General features: G+C 47.4%; 1 protein-coding gene across 3 annotated transcripts in view; it reads right to left on the minus strand.

Moving 5' to 3' along the window:
- CPLANE1 (ciliogenesis and planar polarity effector complex subunit 1) overlaps nt 1-25,370 on the minus strand; it is a 2,680,747-nt gene that overhangs the window by 2,090,493 nt on the left and 564,884 nt on the right. For all 3 annotated transcript variants that reach the window (XM_085631095.1, XM_085631092.1, XM_085631094.1), the window contains exon 18: nt 21,027-21,166. In XM_085631095.1, the coding sequence (XP_085487221.1) occupies nt 21,027-21,166 (140 nt within the window). The remainder of the gene's footprint in view (nt 1-21,026; nt 21,167-25,370) is intronic.

The following is a 25,370-nucleotide window of genomic DNA, read 5'->3' on the forward strand; positions in this document are numbered from 1 at the left end:
GAGCGGCCGCGGAGTCACCCAACTTGGTGGTGTATAGATCTGTGTAGTAGGCCAGGAATTCGTCCCGGATCTCAGTGGGCGTTGTGCGGAGCTCACCATCCGTGCCCCGCACCTCGGCGATCAGGGACTTGCTGTATGGTGGTCGTAAGGCCTGCGCTAGCGTGCGCCCTGGCCTGTCCCCCTCTCCATACCTACGTGCAACCTGGTATTTCCCCAGACAAAGGATCTCCCTGTCCGCGGCCTCCCGGAAGTCGGACAACAGGCGTAAGCGCCTGGTAAATACCTCGTCAGAGGGTGCCTGCTGCGCCTCAGTGTCTAGCGCGTCTAGCTGTGTCTCCAGTTGTGTTATTGTTGCGCGCAAAACCTTCAGGACCCCCGCGTGCTTAGCTATGCAAACCCCTCTGATATATGCCTTGAACCCATCCCAGAGCACTGCCCACGAGTCCACCGAGCCAGTATTTGTGGTGAAGTAGTCCTCTATCGCCTCAGAAACCTCATGTACAAAAAGGTCATCCAATAGCGCCCTCCCAGGGAAACGCCACTGCCGCTCAAAACCCTCAGGTCGAGGAACGTCTAAGCCAAGTAGGACTGGGGAGTGGTCCGAGTACGTTCTCGGGAACGTCCTCAACACGCGGAACCAAGGGAACAGGCCCGGGGAGAGGAGCCAGTAGTCAATTCTGGTCCAAGTGTTGTGTTGTCCTGAAAAGTGTGTGTAGTCAGTAGTGTTCGGGTTTCGCCTGCGCCATATATCCGTCAGTGAGAACCGACGGCAAAGGTCCTGGAATGCGCGCCTTGCCCTAGGCTTAGAATCTGTGGCCCCAGAGGTGCTATCCAGCCCCACATCCAGCAACATGTTTAGGTCGCCGCCCAGCAGGACGCCAGCCGGCGCTAGGGTTACCAGTTGGGCCGCAAGCGCATGGAAAAAGTCCGGGGAATCAGTGTTGGGGGCATACACACAGACAAGAGTGACAACATGGCCCATCAAAACCCCCTTTACAATACAGTAGCGCCCCTCCCTGTCTCCCAGAAACTTCTGGCACTGAAACGGGACTCTCTTATGGATCAGCACCGCAGTGCCTCTGGCGTAATTACTGAAATTGGCAAAGTATCGGTGAGCGCCCCAGGAAGCTGCATAGCGGGAGGTCGTTGGAGCGTGCAGATGAGTCTCTTGAAGAAAAGCAATGTCCACCCGGTGCCGATTTAAGTAGTGCAGTATTTGTTTGCATTTACTCCGGTTGTTCAGGCCCCGGACATTCCAAGTCATTAACGATAGATTGAGAGGAGCTTCATTCAGACCTATGTGGGCCATTGATGCCAGTCAGCAAGTAATGGGAGCAACAAAACCGGGATGTCGCTGTGTATCAATAAAGTTCGTTCACACATAGCCATATTAGAAGAATCAAAATTGCTTACCCCTACCGCCCTCCTCCCACCCAGCCAAACCACGCAAACGTGAGGCAACCCCAATCCTGGAAAAAAAGAACATAGCTCTAGACAGTAATACCAAGTGTAACCAAACAGTAAAAAGCAGAGCATCGCAACAAAAAACGATCCCATCGGTTTCAACCAAAGGGGGGTGACAACGATCCGCAATCCACCCAGCGCTGCAGCACAAATATACTCCAAATGTTAATACGTCCCCCAATAACCAGAGTCAAACAGTGCAAAGTTCGGTGACGGGCGCCGTCTCAGCCGACACCGGAGGTCGAGAACAGGTCCTGGCTGCCCGCAGACCCACTACCAGGGGGAGACCGTCCACCCTCATCCCCCCCCGGCGGGCCTCTGCGCGGCTTGTAGGTACGGCAAAAATCCTGCACCGCAGCGGGATTGTCAAATAGCCGAGCTCGGCCATCAACCTCGACCCGGAGCCGGGCCGGATAGAGCATGCCATATTTAAGGCCCAGGTTCCGGAGCGCCGCCTTCACCCCCGCATACTTACGCCTGGCCTCCTGGACCATGGCGGTGAAGTCTGGGTAGAATGAGAGTCTTGAGCCCTGCCAGGTAATCTCGCCCTTCTCTCTGGCAAGCCGCAAGGCAGTGTCGCGGTCTCGGAAGTTCATAATGCGGGCAATCAGCGGGCGAGGCGGAAGCCCCGGGTTAGGTCTCGGCCCCAGGGAGCGATGAGCACGCTCCACCACGAAGCCAGGAGTGAAGGAGTCTCTCCCAAAGATATCAGCCAACAGTTGTTCCACAAAAACATCAAGCCTGCCCGTGGCCGTGGACTCCGGAACCCCAATAATTCGCACATTGTTGCGCCGACTGCGCGATTCCAAATCTTCGTTTTTGCTGGCCACTTCCTTCAATATGCGCTCCAATCTGTCCACCCTTTTGATCTCCTGCACCGATTTATCCTCCACTGCAGAGATCCGGGCCTCAGCCTCTCCCAAACGCTTGTCGTGGGCCTGGATTTTGGCCCCCATAGTTTCCAGAGTCTTATCTAGGGCGTCAAAGCGACCATCCAGGGCCCTGAAGCCGGCGCGCATCTCCTGTAGCCAGTCCGGGGACGGGGCACGGGCCGTCGAGCCGCCGGTCGCTCCACCGGCCGGGTCCGGCATGTCAGGGTGGTTTTCCGCGGGCTGCTCAGACAGTTTCTCGAACTGCAGCGTTTTCTGTTTGGGGTCTTTGCGACCCATGCCCACAACCGCCAGACGGCCACCAGCCAGTCGTGTGTAGAGCAGGGGAGGCGCCGGTGCGATGGAGCGTCAGTCCAACGGCGCAGGCCAATCCTTAGCCAAGCTGTTCTGGACCACGGGCGTTGTTGGGCCCACCGGGCACCGGACAGATCTCGACCTCACTGTGCAGCAGGCAAGGGCCACAACTCCATGGAGCCAGCAGGGTCCCAAAGGAACATCAAGTGCACCAGCGCGATGTAGTCAGCAGCCGCGACTCGAGGCCGCCGGAAGGGGCAAGGGAGGAACGCACAAACCGGCCGCGGAGCACATGGCCAACCCAGAGAGGGCCCAAGGATCGAGGCAGAGACAACCCGGGTGCCAGGCCCAGCGCAGGGCCCCAACCGCCCCCCCCCCCCACCGCTAGCAGGCTGTCTCGCCACCCCTCCCAGGCTCCCCGACCGAATTAGCCCGGGGCCCCAGGGAGGAGATAACGAGCGAGGCCGCGCCCGGAGCGCAAGGCAAGAGCCGAGCGCCCGGTCGTCCTCCGGTCCGCAACGGCACAGGGAGAGAAGCGGGTCCCCGCCAGACAGCACCACGGTGCTCAATGCCCCCCCCCTGAGCCCCCCGGGTACCTGTCTCTCGGCCGGCCGCCTTCCTCGCACTCGCGTCCCCCATCCCCGGATCAGCCCGCCATCTTAGGCCTCAGGATAATGTGGTCGTCGCCGGGCGCCCCCGTGGCCCGGGAGGTCCGTTCTGCATCCCAGCGCACTCCGGGGCCGTAGTAGGGTCAGCGGCGGTGTCTGGCGTCCCGCGCCCGCATCAGGAGGGCGAGGAAAGCAGGGTTTGCGCCGGGTCGATGGCGGAGCTTCAACGCCGTGCGGCCATCTTAGCTCGCGGCTTGGCCACGCCCCCCTCGTGACCAGAAGACTTCTTCCGAAGACAACAACAACCTGCAAGAATCCGAGCCCAACACCAGATGGCGATCTTATCCTAAGTGTGTGATCTGCAGCTCATATGCCTCGAACAACATGTTTTGGGACCCCCCTTTTTTCTCTGTCCCCGCTTGGCGAATCACCCCGAAACTTTCAGGATAGGAGCTGACCGGAACGGGACCAACGAACATTCGTCAACGGGCGCCAAAGTTATTGGGAAAAGAAAAAACTCTTTTTGAATAGAAACAAGGTCCTAACTATAACTACCTACTGGTGACTGCCAGTAGATTATATATATATATATATATATATCAAAAAACATGGGGGTGCCAAGCAAGGAGTCGCACTCGTACCAAGAGAGGCTTTCCCCAAAGCTTTATTCAAATTAATAATGGAAGTGGAAGCCACGAAACACACACCCAGTCCGCGCAGCCTTCTGAAGAAGAGATTGCTCGAAACGCGTCAAGGCTGCGGATGCATGCTTTGATCTACTGGTGTAAGCTGCTGCTGCCTGAATTTGAATAAAGCTTTGGGGAAAGCTTCTCTTCGTACGAGTGTGACTCCTTGCTTGGCACCCCCATGTTTTTTTATGTTTAGCGTCCGTCCTGCCGCGGAGTTGTACCACCCCTGAGATTGGGGGACACAGAGCCCTGATACACGGGGCTCATTTTGTGGGACTAAGAGTGTGGATTAAAGAAACAGCAGCTACCAGGGGCTCACGCAGGGCCTTACAGCATCTATTTTGAGAACGTGGCCATTTAGGTATTATTACGGACTCCAACTCCCATGATGCAACACAGAGTCCCATCCAGGGCGTTCAATGATGGACATGTGATGCAGCTATTAATAACGGAAGTGGAAGCCACGAAACACGCTCCCAGTCCGCCCATCCTTCTGAAGAAGAGATTGCTCGAAACGCGTCAAGGCTGCGGACGCATGCTTTGATCTACTGGTGTAAGCTGCTGCTGCCTGAATTTGAATAAAGCTTTGGGGAAAGCTTCTGTTGGTACGAGTGCGACTCCTTGCTTGGCACCCCCATGTTATATATCTGTGTCAGTTCACGCTTCTTTGTTCAAGAAAGAAGATGGCGCACTCACAGGTGATTTCATCCAATGTTTAATTCAACAAAACGCGGGACGCGTTTCGGCTTGCGCCTTTTTTGACCACAATGTTTAACGAGTTTGCTACACCACTTTATTTTACATTCGCGCATGCGTTACCATTATGAAAATAAAGGGCGGACATAGTGGATTCATTGGCTGCGAAAGGTAGACGCCATTTTTAAGTGGTTTACATAAATATTTTTCCAAACCGTGATTTAACTAAAACAGAAATCTTATAAGTATGAGGTCAATCACATTTGTCTAATGTCAAAGAATTCAACAATTAATGCGCGTATAATATTTACATCTCCCATAATTGTCATATTTCATCCACAACAGTAGCGCGTTATGAAATCCCGCTCTGAATGAGCTTATTACTCTACGCGAATAACTCTGAATGTGTATACACGACTTATATCAATAAATTCATGCATCTTGACATTATATTGACATTGCTCACATGTTAATGCTTGGTAGATTTTGCATATTCGACCAACTGATTGAGCTCTGGATGAGCATTACCATTCCATGATTTTAACTAAAAAAAAAAAACTAAATTCATAAGAAAAATTGAATCGTTCATTTAGGTGCATCTCAAGATGATAAAGTTACATTTCATGATTAGTAGCATACAAAGAGGTACTTCAACCCACGTGAATGGCCAGTTCTTCTTCAGTGCTCAAGCCTCCTGGAGTCCTAGTCTGTAGATCAATTATATATCTGGACTCAAGTCTCCATAAGCAGAGCTCTCTATTTCATCCTCTTTATTCTGTGGGACATGATCAATAGAGAAAAACCGTGAAAGGTTTCCGTTACTGGAATGTGATTGGGCAAAGTGCCTGGCAATGGCTCTGGCATGTTCAAGGAAACGTTTTTTGGTGGGGTGGATAATGCTCCCTATATATATTAGATTACAGGGGCATAGCAGGCAATACATGCAGAATGGAGTATTTACATGTGAGGAATTTATTTATCTTTCTCGGTCTGTCAGACCCCAGTACCTTGTATGATAACGTTTTGCTGCTGTGTCTGCATGCCTTGCACTTAGTGCAGGGGAAAAATCCAGTCAATTCACTTATATGTGGATTCAGCCTACTGTTCTCTAAATGACTTTGGGTCAAACTGTCTCTTAATGATATGCTTCTCCTATATGTGATTTTAGGGTAATTTGACAGGTTTCTTCCTGTGACTGGATCTGTTTTGAGAATATGCCAGTTTCGTTTGACGATTTTGGATATATTATGGACTTCATCGGTATAAGTCATGATCAGTCTGAACTCTGAATTTTCAGGATTTACTGAATCATGCTTTTTATCTTTCAGAAGTAACATCCTGGGTAGTCTGTCAACACGCTTAAGAGTTGATTTTAATACGTTCTCCGAGTATCCTCATGTCTTAAATCTCTTTGTGGCTTCTAGGGCTGCCTGTTCAATATCTGACTGCCTTGTACAATTTATTTTCAGCCTTATTAATTCCCCATATTGGATGCTCTTTATTAGGGGTGCTGGATGACTACTTCCGGTTACTAAGATTGAATTGCCAGCCGTTGGTTTACGAAAGAGGGAAGTACAAATCGTACCGTCTGCAATAAAGACTTTTAGGTCTAAGAAATTTACTTCTGTGGCACTCATTTCCCCACTGAAGTGTAGATTAACCTCATTCTCATTTAGAGCCGCTATATATTGTTCTGCCTCCTCCTTAGGTCCTTTCCATAAAATGAATAAGTCATCTATATAGCGGTGCCAACCCACTATACAAGACACCCATCTCTGATGTTCGTCAGCCCAGGCCACCTGCTTCTCCTCTCCCACCAGCCCACAAATAAATGTGTAGCTGGGGAGAAGCAGGTTCCCATGGCCGGACCTTTCAATTGTATGTACAATTGTTGCTGAAAAAGAAAAGGAATATGCTACTTACCAGTATGCATCTGTTCTTGGCATGTAGAGCTGCAGAGTCACACACCGAGGATAAGATCGCCATCTGGTGTTGGGCTCGGATGATTGCAGGTTGTTGTCTTCGGAAGAAGCCTTTGGTCACGGGATTGGTGACTCCTCCCCTGGACAACAGTGCGCATGGGCATCCACTCCATCGTCAGATTGTTTTTTCGCCATGATGGGAAAAGATGGAGTGTATAGGAATGAAAGAAAGGATGTCCATGTGCAATGTCTAAGTAAGACAGATGCTGGAACAGATACAGGTCCCGGGGAGGCGGGCGGGCGTGTGTGACTCTGCAGCTCTACATGCCAAGAACAGATGCATACTGGTAAGTAGCATATTCCGTTCGAGGCATATGAGCTGCAGATCACACACTGAGGATAGATTATATAGCAGTGCTTCCCCTTAACGGTGGTCGCCTGTATCTGTTGCAGCAGTTTGAAATAAAGTTTTTAGGACAGCCTGGCCCACTGAGGCCTGTTGTTTGGCTTGCACATCAACACAGTAGTGTTTAGTGAAGGTATGCGTGGTAGACCACGTGGCTGCCTTGCAAATGTCTTCTAAGGGAATGTTACCTAAGAAGGCCATAGAAGCCCCTATTTTACGCGTGGAGTGCGCCCTAGGGGGAACTGTAAGTGTACGTTTAGCCTTTTGGTAGCATATTTGGATGCACTTAACTATCCACCGGGCTATACCGGATTTGGAGATGGGATTGCCTTTATGTGGTAGTGCGAAAGCAACAAAGAGTTGTTTTGTCTTTCGAAAAGGTTTTGTCCTGTCGATGTAATAAAGCAAGGCTCTTCTGACATCTAAGGTATGTAGGGCCCTTTCAGCTACGGAGTCTGGGTTAGGGAAAAAGACTGGTAGCTCTACTGATTCGTTAAGGTGGAAAGGGGAAATCACTTTTGGAAGAAATTTAGGGTTTGTCCTAAGAACCACTTTGTTACGGTGTAGTTGTAAGAAAGGTTCCTCTAGTGTAAGGGCTTGTATTTCACTTACTCTTCGTAGGGAAGTGATTGCGATAAGGAAAGCTACCTTCCATGTTAAGAATTGTAATTCACATTTGTGCATAGGTTCAAATGGGGGACCTATAAGTCTTGTTAGAACCACATTGAGATTCCACACTGGGGAAGGTGGTAATCTTGGGGGAAGAATTCTTTTGAGACCTTCCATAAACGCTTTGATGGCTGGTACCTTAAAAAGGGACAGGTGTTGCCTATTTTGCAAGTAGGCTGCTAGGTGTAAACGTATAGAGGAATACGCTAGATTGCATCTTTGCAAGTGTAGTAGATAGCAAATGATGTTTTGGATGGAAGCATCCAATGGATGTATGTCATTATTAGCGCAGTAGATGGCAAATCGTTTCCATTTTGCGGCATAACATGCTCTAGTAGTAGGTTGTCTGGCTTCCTTTATGATATTCATACAGTCTGGAGGGGGATTGAGGTATCCGAACTTTAAGACCTCAGGAGCCAGATCGCTAGGTTCAGTGTTTGAGGATCTGGGTGTCTGATTTCTCCATGGTTCTGGGTTAATAGATCCGGGGAGAGGCGTAACCTTTGATGTGGAACTAAAGATAGTTCCAGAAGTGTGGTGAACCACGGTTGACGTGCCCAAGTGGGAGCTACCAGTATTAGTGTTAGCGACTGTTGTTTCAGTTTGCGTACCACAAATGGAACTAGTGGGAGAGGCGGAAAAGCGTACGCAAATCTGCCTGACCAGTTCATCCATAGGGCATTGCCCTTCGACTGTGGGTGTGGAAACCTGGCGGCGAAGGTTGGGCATTTTGTGTTTTCGGGAGTGGCGAACAGGTCTATGTCTGGTTGTCCCCATTTTTGGAAGAAGGGGAGTAGAACCTTGGGGTGTAATTCCCATTCGTGGATCTGCTGTGTGTGGTGACTTAGGAGGTCGGCCACCTGATTGTGGATTCCTGGGAGATGTTCTGCTAACAGGTAGATGTTTTGGGGAATTGCCCATCTCCAGATTTGCTGTGCCAGTTGGGACAGTTGGAGAGAATGTGTCCCTCCTTGTTTCTGTATATAATACATTGTCGTCATGTTGTCTGTGCGTATGAGGACAGTTTTGTTCTTTAGGTGTACCTGAAAGGATTTTAGTGCTAGGAACACTGCTAAGAGTTCCAAGTGGTTGATGTGGAGCAGTTTTTGTTGACTGGTCCATCTGCCCTGAGTGGTATGGTGAAGGAGGTGGGCTCCCCACCCTGTGAGAGATGCGTCGGTAGTTAGCACAACTTGTGGAAGAGGCTCTAAGAACGGCCGCCCTTTGGACAGGTTGATGGTGTTCCACCATTTCAGTGAGCGAAGTGAGCGACTGTCCACCAACACCAGATCGGTAAGTTGTCCGTGAGCTTGGTTCCACTGTTGTGCTAGACATTCCTGTAAGGGACGCATTTGAAGTCGTGCGTGTGGGACTATGGAGATGCATGACGCCATCATGCCTAGGAGCTGCATGAACACTCTTGCTGGAAGAGATGGATGAGTTTGAAATTGAGAGATGAGATTTTGTATACTGGCTATCCTGGCAGTGCTGGGATAAGCAATGGTTTTGGATGTATCTATGGTTGCTCCTAGATACTGATGTAAGTGGGAAGGCTGTAGATGGGATTTGGGGTAGTTGATAGTGAATCCCAAATTGTGGAGGGTTTGAATAGTGCGATGAGTGTAGAGAACGCATTTTTGGTGAGTATTGGCTTTTATGACCCAATCGTCCAGATAGGGAAGACATGGATCTATTGTCTTCTGTGGTGCGCTGCCACGACTGCTAAGCACTTGGTGAACACTCTGGGTGCTGTTGTTACTCCGAATGGGAGAACCGTAAATTGATAGTGGTGCCCATCTACCACAAATCGTAGATATTTTCTGTGAGCGGGATGCATAGGGATGTGAAAGTACGCGTCCTTGAGGTCCAATGTGGCAAGGAAGTCTCCCTGTTGTAATAGTGGGAGGACTTGTTGGAGGGTGGTCATATGAAAATGATCCGAATGTATATACTGGTTCAGTAGTCTGAGATCCAGTATGGGCCTTAATGTTTTGTCCTTTTTGGGAATGAGGAAGTATAGGGAATATACCCCTGTTCCCTGATGTTGAAGAGGGACTGGTTCTATCGCATGTTTTTGTAACAGGGATTGAACTTCTTGTTTGAGGAGAGAGGGATGATGTGAGGACATTGGACGTTGTTTGGGTGGTATGTTTGGGGGGGATTGTATTAGTTCGAGGCAGTAGCCAGACTGGATAATTTGTCTTACCCATCTGTCTGTGGTGATGGAAGTCCAGACAGGTAGGAATTGTTGGAGCCGCCCCCCGACCGGAGTGGAATGGTCTGGGGGGAGTGGTGGCAAGTCACTGTATAGCCTCCTCGAAAATATCCTCTGTTAGGGGATGTTTGTCCAGAATTTTTAAAGGTGGACGCGGTCTCAGTTCCCGCGTTTTTGGAGCCTCCTCTATAAAAGGAGCGACGAAAGGAACCCCGGGTTTGAGGAGACTGCAGTGCTCCCATAGACTTGGCAGTCTCATTATCCTTCTTCATTTTTTCTAATGCAGTGTCCACTGCAGGGCCAAATAGCTGCTCTTGGTTGAAAGGTTGAGCTAGAATTGCGGTTTGAACCTCCGGTTTAAAACCGGAAATACGGAGCCAGGCATGTCGTCTGAGCAAGACGCTAGTATTGACCGCCCTAGAGGCAGTGTCTGCCGCATCTAAGGCGCATTTTATGGAGGCATTAGATATTAATTTGCCTTCTTGAATGAGGTCAGTGGCCTGGGATTTAAAGGGTTCAGGCAGATGATGCATAAGGTCCTCAAGTTGGTCATAATGCGCCCTATCATACCGGGCTAACAGGGCCTGGGTATTGGCAATACGCCAGTGGTTCGCCGCCTGTGCGGCGACTCGTTTGCCTGAGGCCTCTAAAAGCTTAGACTCCTTGTCCGGGGGAGGCGTTTCTCCAGTTGTCTGTGAGTTAACACGCTTCCTGGCATTTGATACGACTAAGGAGTCTAAAGGGAGCTGGGCTTTAATGTATGCAGGGTCCTGCGGGGCTGGTCGGTACTTTTTTACGATGCGTGGGTTGAGAACCCTAGCTCTAACAGGGTCTTTAAAGACTTCAGTGGCATGCTTTATAACCCCTTTAATCATGGGCAGTATGTGAACAGTTTTTTGTGACTGCTCAAAAGTATCGAGGAGAAAATCCTCTTCAAGGGCGTCCGTGTGCATTGTGACGCCATGGAATGTTGCTGCCCTATTTATTAGTTGGCCAAACCCCAAATGGTCATCAGGAGGGGAGGGCTTGGAGAGGTAGGTAGTGGGGTCAGGCATGTCAGGCATTGGATAAGACCAGTCATCTAGTGGTGCTGTGTCTGGGAACTTAAAAGGGTCGTTTGGATCAACAGGATCATTAAATAAATCAGGGTCCGCCCCTCCCCCTAAGTCATCATTATCATCCTGTGGAGGAGGTGAATGATAGGGAGATGGTAAAGGTAAAGGTAAAGGAGAAGGAGGAAGAGGAGGGGAGGACGGGTTAGGAGGTAACACAGGAGAGGAAGGACGAAGTGGTGAAGTAGCACAGTCCTTCTTCCGTATGGGAGCTGGAGGTGGTGTGATGTCCAGCTTCCGTTTCTTGTATGGGACGGCAGTGACATGTCCGGTTTTGGGATTGATGTAGATCCGCTTTTGAGTAGGATCTGGGTGAAAAAGTTCATCCGGCTCCGAAAGTGGTGGTGGTGATGGCCGTTTCGGGTCTTTATGAACTTTTTTCGGTGTGGACGTAGTTTTCGGTGCCGATGGATTTTTCGGTGCCGACGGAGTTTTTGGTGCCGATGGATTTTTCGGCGCCGATGGAATTTTCGGTGCCGATGGAATCTTCGGTGCCGAGGGACTTTTAGGCATCGATGTCGAAGAACGTTTCGGCGCCGGTGGAGACTTCGGTGCCGAGGAACGTTTCTGTGCCGAAGGAGATTTCGGTCTTGAAGCCTGTTTCGGTGCCGACAGTGGAGTTTTCGGTGCCGAAGGTGTTATAGGTACAATAACATGAGGTTTGCTCGAGCCCGAGCCACCTACAGGCTTAGATGTCTTCGGAGCCGGGCCCGAGGGCGGGGCTTCTGAAGAGGATTTCCGGTCGCGACTGGGCCCAGCTGGCGGAGTCTTGACCAATGTCTTTTTGGATGGGGCAGGGGCAGGGGGGGTGGTACTCACACGCTGCCCTGGAGTGATGAGGTCATCGGAATCGTCGGCCTCGGACACGATCGAGATCTTCGGTGTCATCTTCAGGAACATCCTGAGCAAAGATGTCCTCCGGTTCTGGAGCTGGTTTGGCCATAATATGGCGTCGAGCTCTTCGGTCCCGGAGGGTCTTCTTGGAACGGAAAGCGGCACAAGCTGGACAGTTCGATTCGTTGTGTTCCGGCGACAGCAGAGGTTACAAACCTCATGGTGGTCACTGTGGGGGAACTTCGCTCCACACTGGGGGCATTTTTTGAAGGGTGTCCTGTCCATCAGCCGCTTCCGGAACCGGTCCGAGTTGATTTCGATGTCGATGGAATGAAGATTGAAGAGTTAAATCGATTGCTGGAAGTTTTCTGCTGGAGCGGAAAAAAGTTCATCCAAACCCAATGGCGGAAAAAAACAATCTGACGATGGAGTGGATGCCCATGCGCACTGTTGTCCAGGGGAGGAGTCACCAATCTCGTGACCAAAGGCTTCTTCCGAAGACAACAACAACCTGCAATCATCCGAGCCCAACACCAGATGGCGATCTTATCCTCAGTGTGTGATATGCAGCTCATATGCCTCGAACATATTGTTATGTCGGCAAAATGTTACAAATTCAAGCAGCATTTGGCTATGTTGTGCTAACTTTAGTGATCTGCCTTTCAAGAAGTATTCAATTGCTTTGATTCCTTGAACATGATCTATACTTGTGTATAAACTTGTTATGTCCAACACTATCCTCAACATGTCAGGTTCCCAGCTAATTTGTGAAATTATTCTGATGAAGTCGGTTGTATCTCGGACATGGGATGATAAAGTCCTTACAAGGGGGGCCAAAACATCGACAAATTGAGACATATGTTCAGTTAGGCTCCCAATAGAGGAGATAATTGGGCGGCCTGGAGGTCTGCTTGCGTGCTTATGTATTTTAGGCAGATGGTAAAATGTTGGTAGAATTGGGTGCACACAACTCAAGAAGCGTATTTCATCATGATCAAGCATCCCTCGACAACCATTTGTGTACCAGTTCCTGATGGTTTAGGATACTTTGATTGTACCTCTCCTTTGTAATTCTTGCATAACTTGCTGTGTCTGATAACTGGCGTAGTGATTCCATGATGTAATAGTCTCTATTCAATAAGACAATGTTACCTCCCTTGTCTGATAGCTTACATACAATTGTGGTATCCTGTTGAATCCCCTTGATTACCTTTTTCTGTTCATACGTGAAATTCGGTTTCCTCTTGTCCATTTGGACTTTTTCATTCTTATTTGTTGTAATTCAAGCTTTACTGCTTCTTCAAAAGCATCAATGGTATCGAACGGAGTGTTCGGGATAAAGGTATATTTGAGCCTTAGGCCTGATTTGACACTTTTTTGATCAATCCCAAAACTTTCAATATTTCTTATCTCTTGTGTTCCAGAGATAGATTCATCATCTGCCAGTGTCCGTAGGAGATCTAAATCCTCCCCTGTTAACACATCCGTCGTAGTCTGTATAGCCTCAGAGGAAGACTCAATCTGAGGTAGTTCCGAATGTCCTTGCAATTTAGAAAACATACAGTTTCAATTTCCTTGTAAACATGAAAAGGTCAATTTGTGATTGTGTGTGCTCAAACTCCTGTGTAGGGCAAAACGTAAGTCTCTTTTTAAGTGTTGCCTCTTCAATTTTAGACAGTATCCTTGGTATCAGATTTACAATTGTTAGTTGTCAGTTTCATCTATTTCCTGGCATTTCTCTTGCTTCTTGTCTGCGAAGCTACGCCCACACTTGTTGAAGCCTCCTCGCCTGGTTTTTCTTTTCTTTGTTGGTATCTCCGTTCCAGGGGTTTGCCTCGTCCTCCCCTTTGCCACGTCTGTCGCATTAGTTGAAATTCCTCATGAAAAAGGGAGCGTGAAGGATTATGCTCTGCTTCTTCTTCTCCCGATTGTTCAGCATCAGTTGTTATTTTCCGATTCAGATGTTTACCGCTGTTCAATCGTTTTGCATGCAACATTGGATCTCAAAGCCCTTCTTGGCGCATCATACTTGCGTGGGAATGTTAACACGTGTCCTTGTTCATAATCTTGTGCATCATGATTGAATTTGCTGTGTTTTCTTTCTTTGATTTTTTCTTTATACGCCAGCAGGCGTTTTTTCATCCTTTCACGCAACTCTTCTCTGATCTTGGCATCCTTCCAGGTCAGAATCATTGTTTCTAATTCCTCTATTTCTTTAAGGTACTTGTTCCTGTCACTCCAAGCAAATTTGATAAGTATTTTGAGCATGCCCACAGAGGATTCTGTTGTGTAGGCTGACCATTCATCTAACAACTTGGGGTCCGTGTTTTCGTAGACGGGAACAGTGTATATGCACAAACCGCATGGAATGCGGTTTACCTCTATGTAGTTTTGAAGCGATGTCGCATCCCACCACTTCCGGATTTCCCGTTCATAGAGTATTTCTAATTTTCCAAACTGGGCCTTAAGTTCCCCATGTATGCCAGATATCTTACTTGTGACACCTTCCTCCCCGGTTTTGCCTCTTTTGAATACGTCTACTGCAGCCGTTCCAGAGTGCGCATACCGGTGGACCTGAGTGTCAATATACATACATATATATATATATATATATATATATATATATATATATATATATATATATATATATATATATATATATATATTCACTGAAAAAACCATAGGTTTCACACATGTTATAGTTAGCGGAAATTTTACTGATAAAAAACCAATGAAATTCCCCCGTTATAGTTAGTGCAGGCAACTATAACTCACGCGACCGCAATCCTCTGCTGATGCTAATACTGTATTTAGACACTTATTTGCCCATGTCTTCTTCCATACATTTTTAGCTATACATATATTACAAATATTTTTTTTTCATAAAGACACATATGTCATCAGCAGAAGATTGCGGTCGCGTGAGTTATAGTTGCCTGCACTAACTATAACGGGGGAATTTCATTGGTTTTTTATCAGTAAAATTTCCGCTAACTATAACATGTGTGAAACCTATGGTTTTTTCAGTGAATTTGCAAGGTTTTTTAAATGCTAAGTTACTTTACGCCATTCGTGGCGTGCGCGCCCACGCACCGCGCGCCCACTTTACGCAGTTAGTGCCCACGTTACGCTAGATGGGCCATGTACGCACGATGCGCTTCGCGCACCGTGCGCACATGGAGGACATATGATGCACTTCGTTTTGAAAGGTAATATTTTAATTTTTCGTAATTTTTATAAGCCATGCACAAATGGTGTCCTTCGGTCACCATTTGCACACGGGGTGGACAGAGTGTGGATAATTTTTTTTTTAATTTTTTTTTTTTTAAATATTATAGTTTATCTCATCAGTTATAAGCAATGCACAATTGGTGGCCTTCGGCCACCAATTGCACACGGGGTGGGGAGAGTGTGGATAATTTTTTTTTTTATATCATTTTTTACCGTACGCGTACGGTAAGCGTAATCGGCGAAAAAAAATTCAGTTTTTGGCCTTGGGGGATCTTTGGGGACTCCCTCAACATGGCTATGTGTGTGGGAGCTGTCTAAACAGCCCCTTTACATGTTTTTGTGCTTTGTATTTTCATCATCACTCTCAGTGCGAGAGAGAAAATGGCGGCCGCCGCTTCCTGGTTCCGGCCGATTCGAATGTTTACTAAGATCTAAGAGCCAATCAGAATCGCGCTCGCGCACGCCACCGTACGCGTACGGTAAGCGTACCGTAAGCGCACCGTAAGCTGGCTCAGATATATATATTGATTTAAAGGCTATTTTCTCAGAATCTACTGAACAGATTTACACCAAACCTACAAAAGGCACTTCCTTGACCTGAGGACTACCTCTCTGCCAAATTTCAAGTAATTCTGTTCAGCCGTTCGGGCTGTAGCCCTGTCTAAAGGTCCTATGGAAAAATGCATGGGAAAAACGCGTTTTGGGACCCCCCTTTTATCTCAGCCCCCGCTTGACGAATCCCCCCGAGACTTTCAGGGTAGGAGCGGAGCGTAGCGCCCCACCTATTTTGAAAAATTCGCGAGGATTCGTCGACCGGTGCCAAAGTTATTCAAAATAGAATGTTGCGGATTTCCTATGGAAACGTGGTCCTAACTATAACTACCTACTGGCGACCGCCAGTAGGTAATATATATTATATATATATATATATATAGTCACTGAAAAAACCACAGGTTTCAGGGACGTTATAGTTAGTTAGACATCATTTGACTCGTACAAAACCAGAGAAATTCGGCCGTTACAGTTAGTTGAGCTAACTGTAACTCGCGCCCTCGCAATGCACTACTGATAACGTCACATATTACATCACTCATGACATGGTCTGTGACGTCACTGATGACATCTCAAATGACATCACCCAGAGACTGGGTGATTTTTAAAAGTTTAAGAATGTTGATTATAGATATGCAAAGGTGTATTGAAGAATGAGTGGGTGTATGAGTGTCTGAATGGATGATTTAGTGGATGCGTGACTGACTGTTGAAGTGAAAGATTAAACGTGTCTTAGTGAATGTATGGATGAATGACTAATCTGTGTGAATGTCTATCAGTCTGTCAGTTTGTGTGTAAGTGGCTGCAAGGGTTGGTGAGGAGCTATATGAGTGTCTATCTGGGTTAATGATTGGTTGTCTGATTACCTGTATGGGTGCCTGTGTGTAGGGAGTGACTTCCTGCATGGCTGTGTCGGTGGGTGATTCAGTGGGTGTATGGCTTCACGAGCGCGGCTGCGAGGGGCTGTATGGGTGAGTGAGTGTGCGTATGGCTGTGTTGGTGAGTGAATGGATGTCTCAGTGGTATATGTGTGAGTAACTACATATGTAAAAGGTAGTATATGTGAATGTTGGAGTATATAAGTGACTATATGTGAGAGTGAGTGATTGGGAGAGTGGCTGTATGGATGAGTGTGTGCTTGTGTCAGTGATTGTATAAGAGAGTAAGTATGTGTTAGTATCTGTATGGAAAAGTGAGGTGGTGTGTGTATAACTATTGGTGAGTAAATGGCAGTGTGATTGAGTCTTTGGGTGACTGACTAGGAGTGCAGGTATCTCTGTGGATGAGTGGCAGTATGTGAGCGTCTGTATGGGTGTATGAGTGCATATATCAGAGTCTGTATTGATGCGTGATTGTGTGTATGAGTGACTGTATCAGTGAGTGAGTGGATGTGTGTACACCTATGAATCAGTGAGTGGGTATGTACTAACTGGTATTGGTGTGTACATGGTTTCGAGAATGGTAGTCTGTATTTTAGAGTGGGTGTATGAAAGGTTATATTAGGGTGTGAGGAGGTGCATCAGATATTAAGTGGATGATGTCATCAGTGGTGTTGCTGCTGGTGTTCCTTAGGGGCCAACTAGTCTACCTGTTACCTCCAGTAAGCCCCACACAGTGGGATTGCTGAGAGGTGGACACAGGCCACGCCCTCTTTCTCCACCACTCTGTAAACGTGCATCCTGGCGTGCTCTTGATTAGGGGATGAAGTACCCATGCCTCCTGAGGGTCCCTGGGGACAAACTAGCCCTGCTGTTTTCTCTAGTAAACCATGCCCCCTTTTTACACCACTCTGTAAACACGCTTCCCGGTGCGCTGCTGCTCGGGGGATGAAGTTCACTTTAGTCCTGAGATCCACAGGACACAAGAAGACCTTATCACCCCACCAGCGGTGCCCCATGAGGCGTGGATGCAGAGTGGTGTAAAAAGGCGCGTGGCCTCAGACCACCTCTATGTAGGGCTTACTGGAGGTACCTGGTGGGCTGGTTGGTCCCTAAGTGCCCTTATGATTCAAGGGGACTTCATCCCCAACCCAGAACACGCCAGGAGGCACGTTTGCAGAGTGGTGCAGGGAGGGGGCAGGGCCTCCGGCGACTTGCCAGCTTCTCTTTTTCATTTCTTTTTGGAAGGGGGGCCTGTGTGGCACTCCTCCCCTTAATTATTTGTGGGCCCTGGGAACCCCATCCCCCAGGGCCTAAGACATTTTTTATTTATTTTTAAAAAAAAAAGAAAACGGGAAGGGAGCCAAGCAGCCCCACTCCCGTGGCCAATTTCGGCCCGGGGACCCCATTCCCCGGGGATTTACCTCTTTTAAAAAAAATAATAATTTTGTATACTGAGGAGAGGTCCACGTGGCCCCCCTCCCGGGCCATTTTCGGCCCCGGGGACTTCATCCCCCAGGTCATGGTGTTTGTGTTGGGGACCGCAGGGGGGAGCCACAATGCCCCCACAGTCCTGCCGGCTCCCCACCTCCAGCGGGAGCTGGCATTGCTTTTGGACAAAGGGAGCTTCTGACATACAGCTCCCTTTGCCCAAAAGCAATTCTGCTTTGCTTCGTGGAAGCGAGAGCAAGATTCCTGCTCTTGCTTCCACGAAGCAAAGCAGTGTTTGCAATGGCAGGACGGGAGCAGTGCTCCTGCCCTGCCATAGCAAACTGCAATGTCCACCGGGGTGGGCACCCCGGGACATTGCTGGAGCCTGCCGGGTGGTGGCGGTCCCCAGGGCAAAGGAGGGCTCCAGTAGTGGGGCCCCCTCTCACCTGATTAAAAGCCCCAGGGAGGTGGTGGTCCCTGGGGGCAGTGTGGGGGAGGGGCAGAAGCCCTCCCACACACTACTTTTAATGTCATACAGCCCCGGGGAGGTGGCAGTCCCTAGGGCTTGGGGGGAGGGGGGACCTCGAGGCGAGGCCCCCACACAGGGTTTTTACAAGCCCCAAAGAGGTGGCAATCCCCAGGGCTGCGGGGGGCCGCATGCCTCCGCATAAGTTTAATCATGCCCCGGAGAAGTGGTGGACTCTGGGGGCCCCACGGGCCCCGCATTATAAATCCGCATTGACCCCTGGACCTGGCCCACCTGGAGGCTTCTAGAAAACGAAGCGCGAAAAACCGCGCTTCGGTTAAAAGAAAAGGATTCGCGGACACCTATATCTGAGCAGGCCTAGGGGGTCAGGGTGTTTCTACACTGCCCCCTTTTCATGTTTTTTGTCCTTTTTTCTTGTGACTCGGTTCTACCGAGTCACAAGATGGCTGCGAACACTTCTTGGTTTGAAGTGTTGGCAGCCAATCAGAATCAAGTTCGAGAGCGGGAGGGATCACGGATCCACTGCGGTCCCCAGATATTGATATTGTTTTATTTTTTAATTTCTCAGGAACTACTGAACAGATTTACACCATTTAAAGCAAAGAGTGCACTCTGGACAAAGCTATTTCTCTGCCAAATTTGGTGCAATCCCGTCCAGCAGTTCGGGCGGTAGCCGCGACAAAAGTTACCTATGGAAATTAACATGGAGAAAACGCGTTTTGGGACCCCCCTTTTTTCTCGGCCCCCACTTGATGAATCACCCTAAAACTTTCAAGACAGGAGCTGACCGGAGCAGGCCATTAGTTTTGAAAATTTCACGAACATTCGTCAATCGGTGCCAAAGATATTGGCAAAAGAAAACGCTTTTTGAATAGAAACACTGTCCTAACTATAACTACCTACCACCAGTAGGTTATGGATGTGTATATATATATATATATATATATATATATATATATATATATATATATATATATATATATATATATATATATCACAAACACGAATCCCGGAAGTGCGGAGCTTCAAATACGGCGGTCCTGGATGGGCTCCGGTGGCCCCAAACATTCAAAACACAGCTTTTCGAAAATGACGAAGAGAAATCCAGGACACCCAGGAATGCTGTTCACCAAGTATTTAATCCAGGCAAGTGATAGCCTTCACCAAAGGCTATCACTTGCCTGGATTAAATACTTGGTGAACAGCATTCCTGGGTGTCCTGGATTTCTTTTCGTCATTTTCGAAAAGCTGCGTTTTGAATATATATATATATATATATATATATATATATAATCAACACTTCAAGGTGCCCCACGGGAGAGGAGTGTATATATATATTTATATGACCAATAATAAGAAGTTACTAAAAACTGTAATCCTACGTATTCATCAGAGTTCTATCGCCACAGCAACTTCGAAAGAGTGCATATGTCTGATAACAATCCCTCAGTTTTAATATGGGCTTGATATCTGTTATAAAGATTTCTAAACCACGTAGCTACTTAAAGGTTTCCCAGCACTAGATGAGTCATGGCATGTCACCTAATCTTACAGGGGTCCCTAAAGGAGTGATAAATGGGGGTACAGCCAGGATTTCAGCGGTTTCCTAAACTGTATCTCATTGTGTTGGCTTCTTAGTTCTGCGGGCAGTTTGTTCCACAGTTTAGGAATAAGATGTGAAAAGGATTTTCCACCCCATCTGGTTCTTCTGTTTTTAGGCACCTTAAGGAGTCGGTAATTAGAGGATCTTAATAACCTACTGGTGAGGTGTCAGAAGTGTTCTAATAGGGGAAGGTCCTTTAGAGTAGATCCCTCGACATGCTAAACATAGCGACTTAAATGTTATTGTTTTCTCGACGGGGAGCCAATGGAGGAAGGCCAAGGCATTTGTAGCCGAGGCGAGCTTCGGACTTTCAGTAGAGTCTTCGCTTCCGCATTTTGGAGTACATGGAGTCTTTTGGTGACATATTTAGGCAGTGCTTCATTTTAGCCGGTGGTTTCCGGTGCTCAGCACCGGCACTTACTTGTCAGCACTGATACCGACAGAATCAGGATCAAACATGGCAGAATTGTTCGCCACGGATAACCCGCAGTCAGGGGAGGAACCAGTTGTGAATAATATTGTGGTGAATTTATCTGACCATTTGCTTTCATCAAGTGAACTACGTGTCCTTAATTATTTTTCTTGAGTGCATTATATGCATGTTTTTATTATATACCTTTCATCGACCTTTGTATGTGCCCAATAAAGTGTTATGAACTGAACTGAGTACTGTTGATGTAAAAAATTACGGTACCTAATTCCTTAACCCAAACTGTTCTGACCAAAACCGGACCTCCTCTACGTTCGTTTTAGCACACTGAAGCGCATGCAAATGGCACAAAGTGCTTAAGAAATCATTAATAAATGAACAAATAAAAAGATAAAATATAAGCTTACATTTATAGGGTATTTTAGGCTGCTCTGAAATGAATGGAATAATGTATGAGGCCAGACATTGTCTCAGTTTGACTTTTAAAGATTAAGTGGCGACCTCTCTGTAAATGTTTTTTTTGCCCGACAGCACAAATTGGGTATTCCAAAAAAATAGGCAGACGTCTCAAAAATCAAACAAACAACTTGCATCATTTGTATTAATTATATTTACCTGTAAACTGTTTGTGGTCGGTGCCTTCTGCCTTTATTATTTCAGAACTAGCTGGGCGTCCCAAGAAAGATTGCAATTTCTCCTGAAAAGTATGTGCGGGTGTCAGCTTTGGCGGTAAGTGCATTTCTACACTATTTAACCTAAAAAATTGAATTTTAGCATTAGGAGCTTTGCCATTTTTATTGTCAAATGTGCACATTATTATACAAATCTCCAAAAGAGGTAAAACAAAATTTACATATATTTATGAGGAGATTCTCTAAAAGAAATAAGAAGTCCTTCTGGCACACCTGTAATAACCCTTATTTTGGTGTTATTCAAAAACAAATTCGGGCTAACTTTAGCAACTCCTTAGGAATGACAGGACAACGGAGAATACGTGAGAAGTAGTTTATTCAAAGTACCCCAGCCACAGCCTCTTCAGCTCGCTTCCAACTGTCATCTCCTCACCTCAACACCCAATATTCTAGAACTCCTCATGGAGGAAGAGTCCACAAACACCAATTTAAGGGGATGTGAGGAGGATACCACATACCTTTCTCCTAATAATTAGAGAAAAAGAATCATGGTAACAACTAAACAACATGGAAAAATGATAACAAATTATCTACATAGATATGTGTATATATATATATATATTAGAATATGTTTAAGAAAGAATCAGAATAAGCACAGAATTGCACAGCTATGATTTTAGAAATATACAAAAACCTTTCACCTTCCTAAACATAAGGCAAATATGCCCAAAGGATAAAACACAAAGTGATTCAAATAAATAAAGCTATTGGGTGACATAGTCTTTCCGAAATGTAGGAGGATAGGTAGGGCACATACTCATTCTGCGTATAGCTTTTCTGGCATGTGGTTCATCGTCATTGGCTCCTGTTAAAGGTTGTTTTCAGTACTTTGGTAATTATCTTTCGACAGTTATTTTCTTCTGGTTGCATCAAATTTCTATCACTTGTACATCTTTCATGATACTTAGTTACTCGTCCTTATTTTCAAAGACACCCATCTTGAGTTTTGCATTGTGAAATAATCTCTCTGCCTCCAAGTCTATCTTATGTTGATAACAGTCCACCCCTTTTGCCACTTCATCCACCCAGGGACTAACTACGAATGAGGCTTTCTTCCGCTTAATAGTTCAAAGGGCATTCTGTAAGTGGTCTGGTGGGAAGTCAAAGAAACGGGCTGTAATCTCCTGGATACTTCTACTCTCCAATTAAACCCATTAGTTTTGGCCAACTGAAACACTTTTTTTAATATCTTATTAAACCTTTCTACAAATCCGTTTGGTTTCTGGGTGGTATAATGCACAAAGGCGATGACTTATCTAATTGCTCTTCAGATATTCTTCCATGTCTATAGAACACAACTGGAAACAGTGGTCGGACAGAATGAGGGTGGGTAATCCTTCTCTACTGAAAGTATCTTTTAAGAAATGAATGACCTTCTTATTGCTGATGTCAAATGTTATCTTTATCTTAGGCCATCTTGAGTATAGGGCAATCTAAACTATTATGCATGAAGGATATACATCACTTGGCAATGACCCAATTAAGATATTAGCTAATTCTGTCCAAGGTGCCTACGGGAGTTGGTGAAGAACCATATGTGGTTTTCTTGGGAGTAATACTTTGTCTCTGCTGTTAAACCTTTAGCAAACTAACTATTCTTTCTATTTGCTTGTCCATTTCTCGCCACCAAAAGTCAAGTCTTAATCTTTCTTTTGTTTTGCATATACAAAATGCCCTTCGTATGCTAAATCAATTGGATTTCTTCTTATGTTTTCAGGCCTTGGCACCTCTAAAGAACAAGTTACTTACCTTCGGTAACGCTTTTTCTGGTGGATACAGTATCTGCCTGTGGATTCCTCACCTTGTGAATATCCCCTGCGCCAGCAACATTCGGAAACTTTTGTAGCAGTCCACGCCGATGGGGTCGAAGATGACGTCACAGAGACACGGCTCCGCTCGCGACTCCACTGACGTCACCGGCTCCATAAGAAGACCTCCTCGGCGTGATGACGTCAGTTCCGCCCCTTTTTTCCGTGCCTCCGAGGCACACGGACGGACTGACAGCAATATGTACATAAACAACATACACAGTACACAATATGCATATCAACACACACAGTGTGGAAAAGAAACATCAAAGCACTAGAAATAACCCAATGTCCTTGACAGTCATAAATACATTTGAAATCAATAATAGAACTACCGTCATAGAGTCACTGGAATAGAAGGATGGACAACGGGGAGGTGGGTGGGTCAGTGAGGAATCCACAGGCAGATACTGTATCCACCAGAAAAAGCGTTACCGAAGGTAAGTAACTTGTTCTTCTGATGGATACATCTGCCAGTGGATTCCTCACCTTGTGAATAGATTCCACAGCAGTCCCCGCTCCCGGAGGAGGGTGTCCATCCCCCTATACCAGAAAATCCTGAAGGACGGAACGGGCAAAATGTCCGTCCCTCCTCACCTCAGAATCTAAACAATAATGTTTTGCAAAGGTGTGAAGGGAGGCCCAAGTTGCCGCCCTACAAATGTCCTCCACAGGAACACCCCTAGACAAAGCAGAGGTAGAAGACTTTGCTCTAGTGGAATGAGCTCTTAAACCCTCCGGAGGCTCCTTACCAGCTAGGGAGTAGCAGATCTTGATGCATAGCACAATCCATCTTGAAAGGGTGCGCTTGTGCACCGCACGACCCTTTCTGCAGCCAGCAAAGCCCACAAAGAGCTGGTCATCAATCCTGTAGTCCTTAGTCCTGTCCAGGTAAAAGCTCACCGCCCTCTTAGGGTCCAAGCGGTGAAGTCTCTCCTCCTCCTTGGAAGGGTGAGGGGGAGGATAAAAGGTAGGAAGGGTAATGGACTGCCCCAGATGGAAGGGAGTTACCACCTTAGGCAAAAACGCAGCCCTGGTCCGGAGAACCATTCGTTCAGCATGCACAGTCAAGAATGGGGGTTTTGAACTAAGAGCTTGAAGCTCACTTACTCTCCTTGCCGAGGTGATTGCAACGAGGAAAACCGTCTTAAAAGACAACAGTCTCAAGGGACACTTATGTAAGGGCTCGAAAGGAGAACCCATAAGATAAGTCAGTACAAGGTTTAAGTCCCACTGAGGTACAATAAAGGGAGTAGGAGGAAATTTATTCGTAAGGCCCTTGAGAAACCTAAGCACAATAGGTGACTTAAATAAGGACGGCTGATCCGGCAGGCATAGGAAAGCCGACAAAGCCGATAAATATCCCTTTACAGTGGCCACAGCAAAACCCTGCTGGGCAAGAGAAAGAGCAAACTGCAGAATGTTAGACAAACGAGCCTTCAAGGGATCAATCGACCTCTCTCCACACCAGAGAACGAACTTAGACCACCTATAGGAGTATATGGATTTGGTGGAGTGTCGCCTGGCCGATAAAATAACATCCACCACATCTGACGGGAGAGAGAAAGAATTCAGGTTGCCCCGTTCAATCTCCAGGCATGAAGGTGTAAGCTCCGGAGGTGGGGGTGTAGAACCTGCCCCTCCGACTGCGAGAGGAGGTCTGCCCTCAGAGGGAGACGGAGCGGAGGGCACGAGGAGAGGTGGAGAAGATCTGTGTACCACACCCTTCTTGGCCAATCCGGGGCGATCAATATAACTTGGGCCCGGTCTTGGCGAACCTTCCTCAGAACCCGAGGAATCAAGGGTATGGGAGGAAACGCGTAAAGGAGTCGAAAGCCCCAACTCAACTGAAACGCGTCTCCCAACGCCCCCTGCATCGGATACTGGAGACTGCAGAATGACAGGCAGTGCGCGTTCTCGAAAGTGGCAAACAGATCCACCCGAGGAGTTCCCCACGTCCGAAAGACATGACGAACTACCTCCGGATGGAGCCTCCACTCGTGGTCGGCAGAGAACTGCCGACTGAGACTGTCCGCACGAACGTTCAGCACCCCGGCCAGATGATTTGCCATCAGACAAATCCGATGGTCCTGAGCCCAGGACCATAGACGCAGGGCCTCTCTGCACAGACAAAGAGACCCCACTCCTCCCTGCTTGTTTATATACCACATCGCGGTAGTGTTGTCCGTCAGAACCTGAACAGACTGACCGCGAAGGGAAGGGAGGAAGGCCTTGAGCGCCAAGCGTATCGCCCGTAACTCCAAAAGGTTGATGTGAAGCAACCTTTCCTCTGGAGACCAAAGACCCTTGATCTCCAGATCCCCCAGATGAGCACCCCACCCTAAGGTGGATGCATCCGTTATCACCGTGGCCACCGATGGAGGTAGATGGAAGGGCTTCCCTTGGGACAGATTGCCCTCCACGCTCCACCAAGACATCTCCGCTGCAGCTTCTCTGGA

The sequence above is a fragment of the Triturus cristatus genome, chromosome 2_1 (genome assembly GCF_964204655.1).
Source record: "Triturus cristatus chromosome 2_1, aTriCri1.1, whole genome shotgun sequence".
Taxonomy (NCBI): domain Eukaryota; kingdom Metazoa; phylum Chordata; class Amphibia; order Caudata; family Salamandridae; genus Triturus; species Triturus cristatus.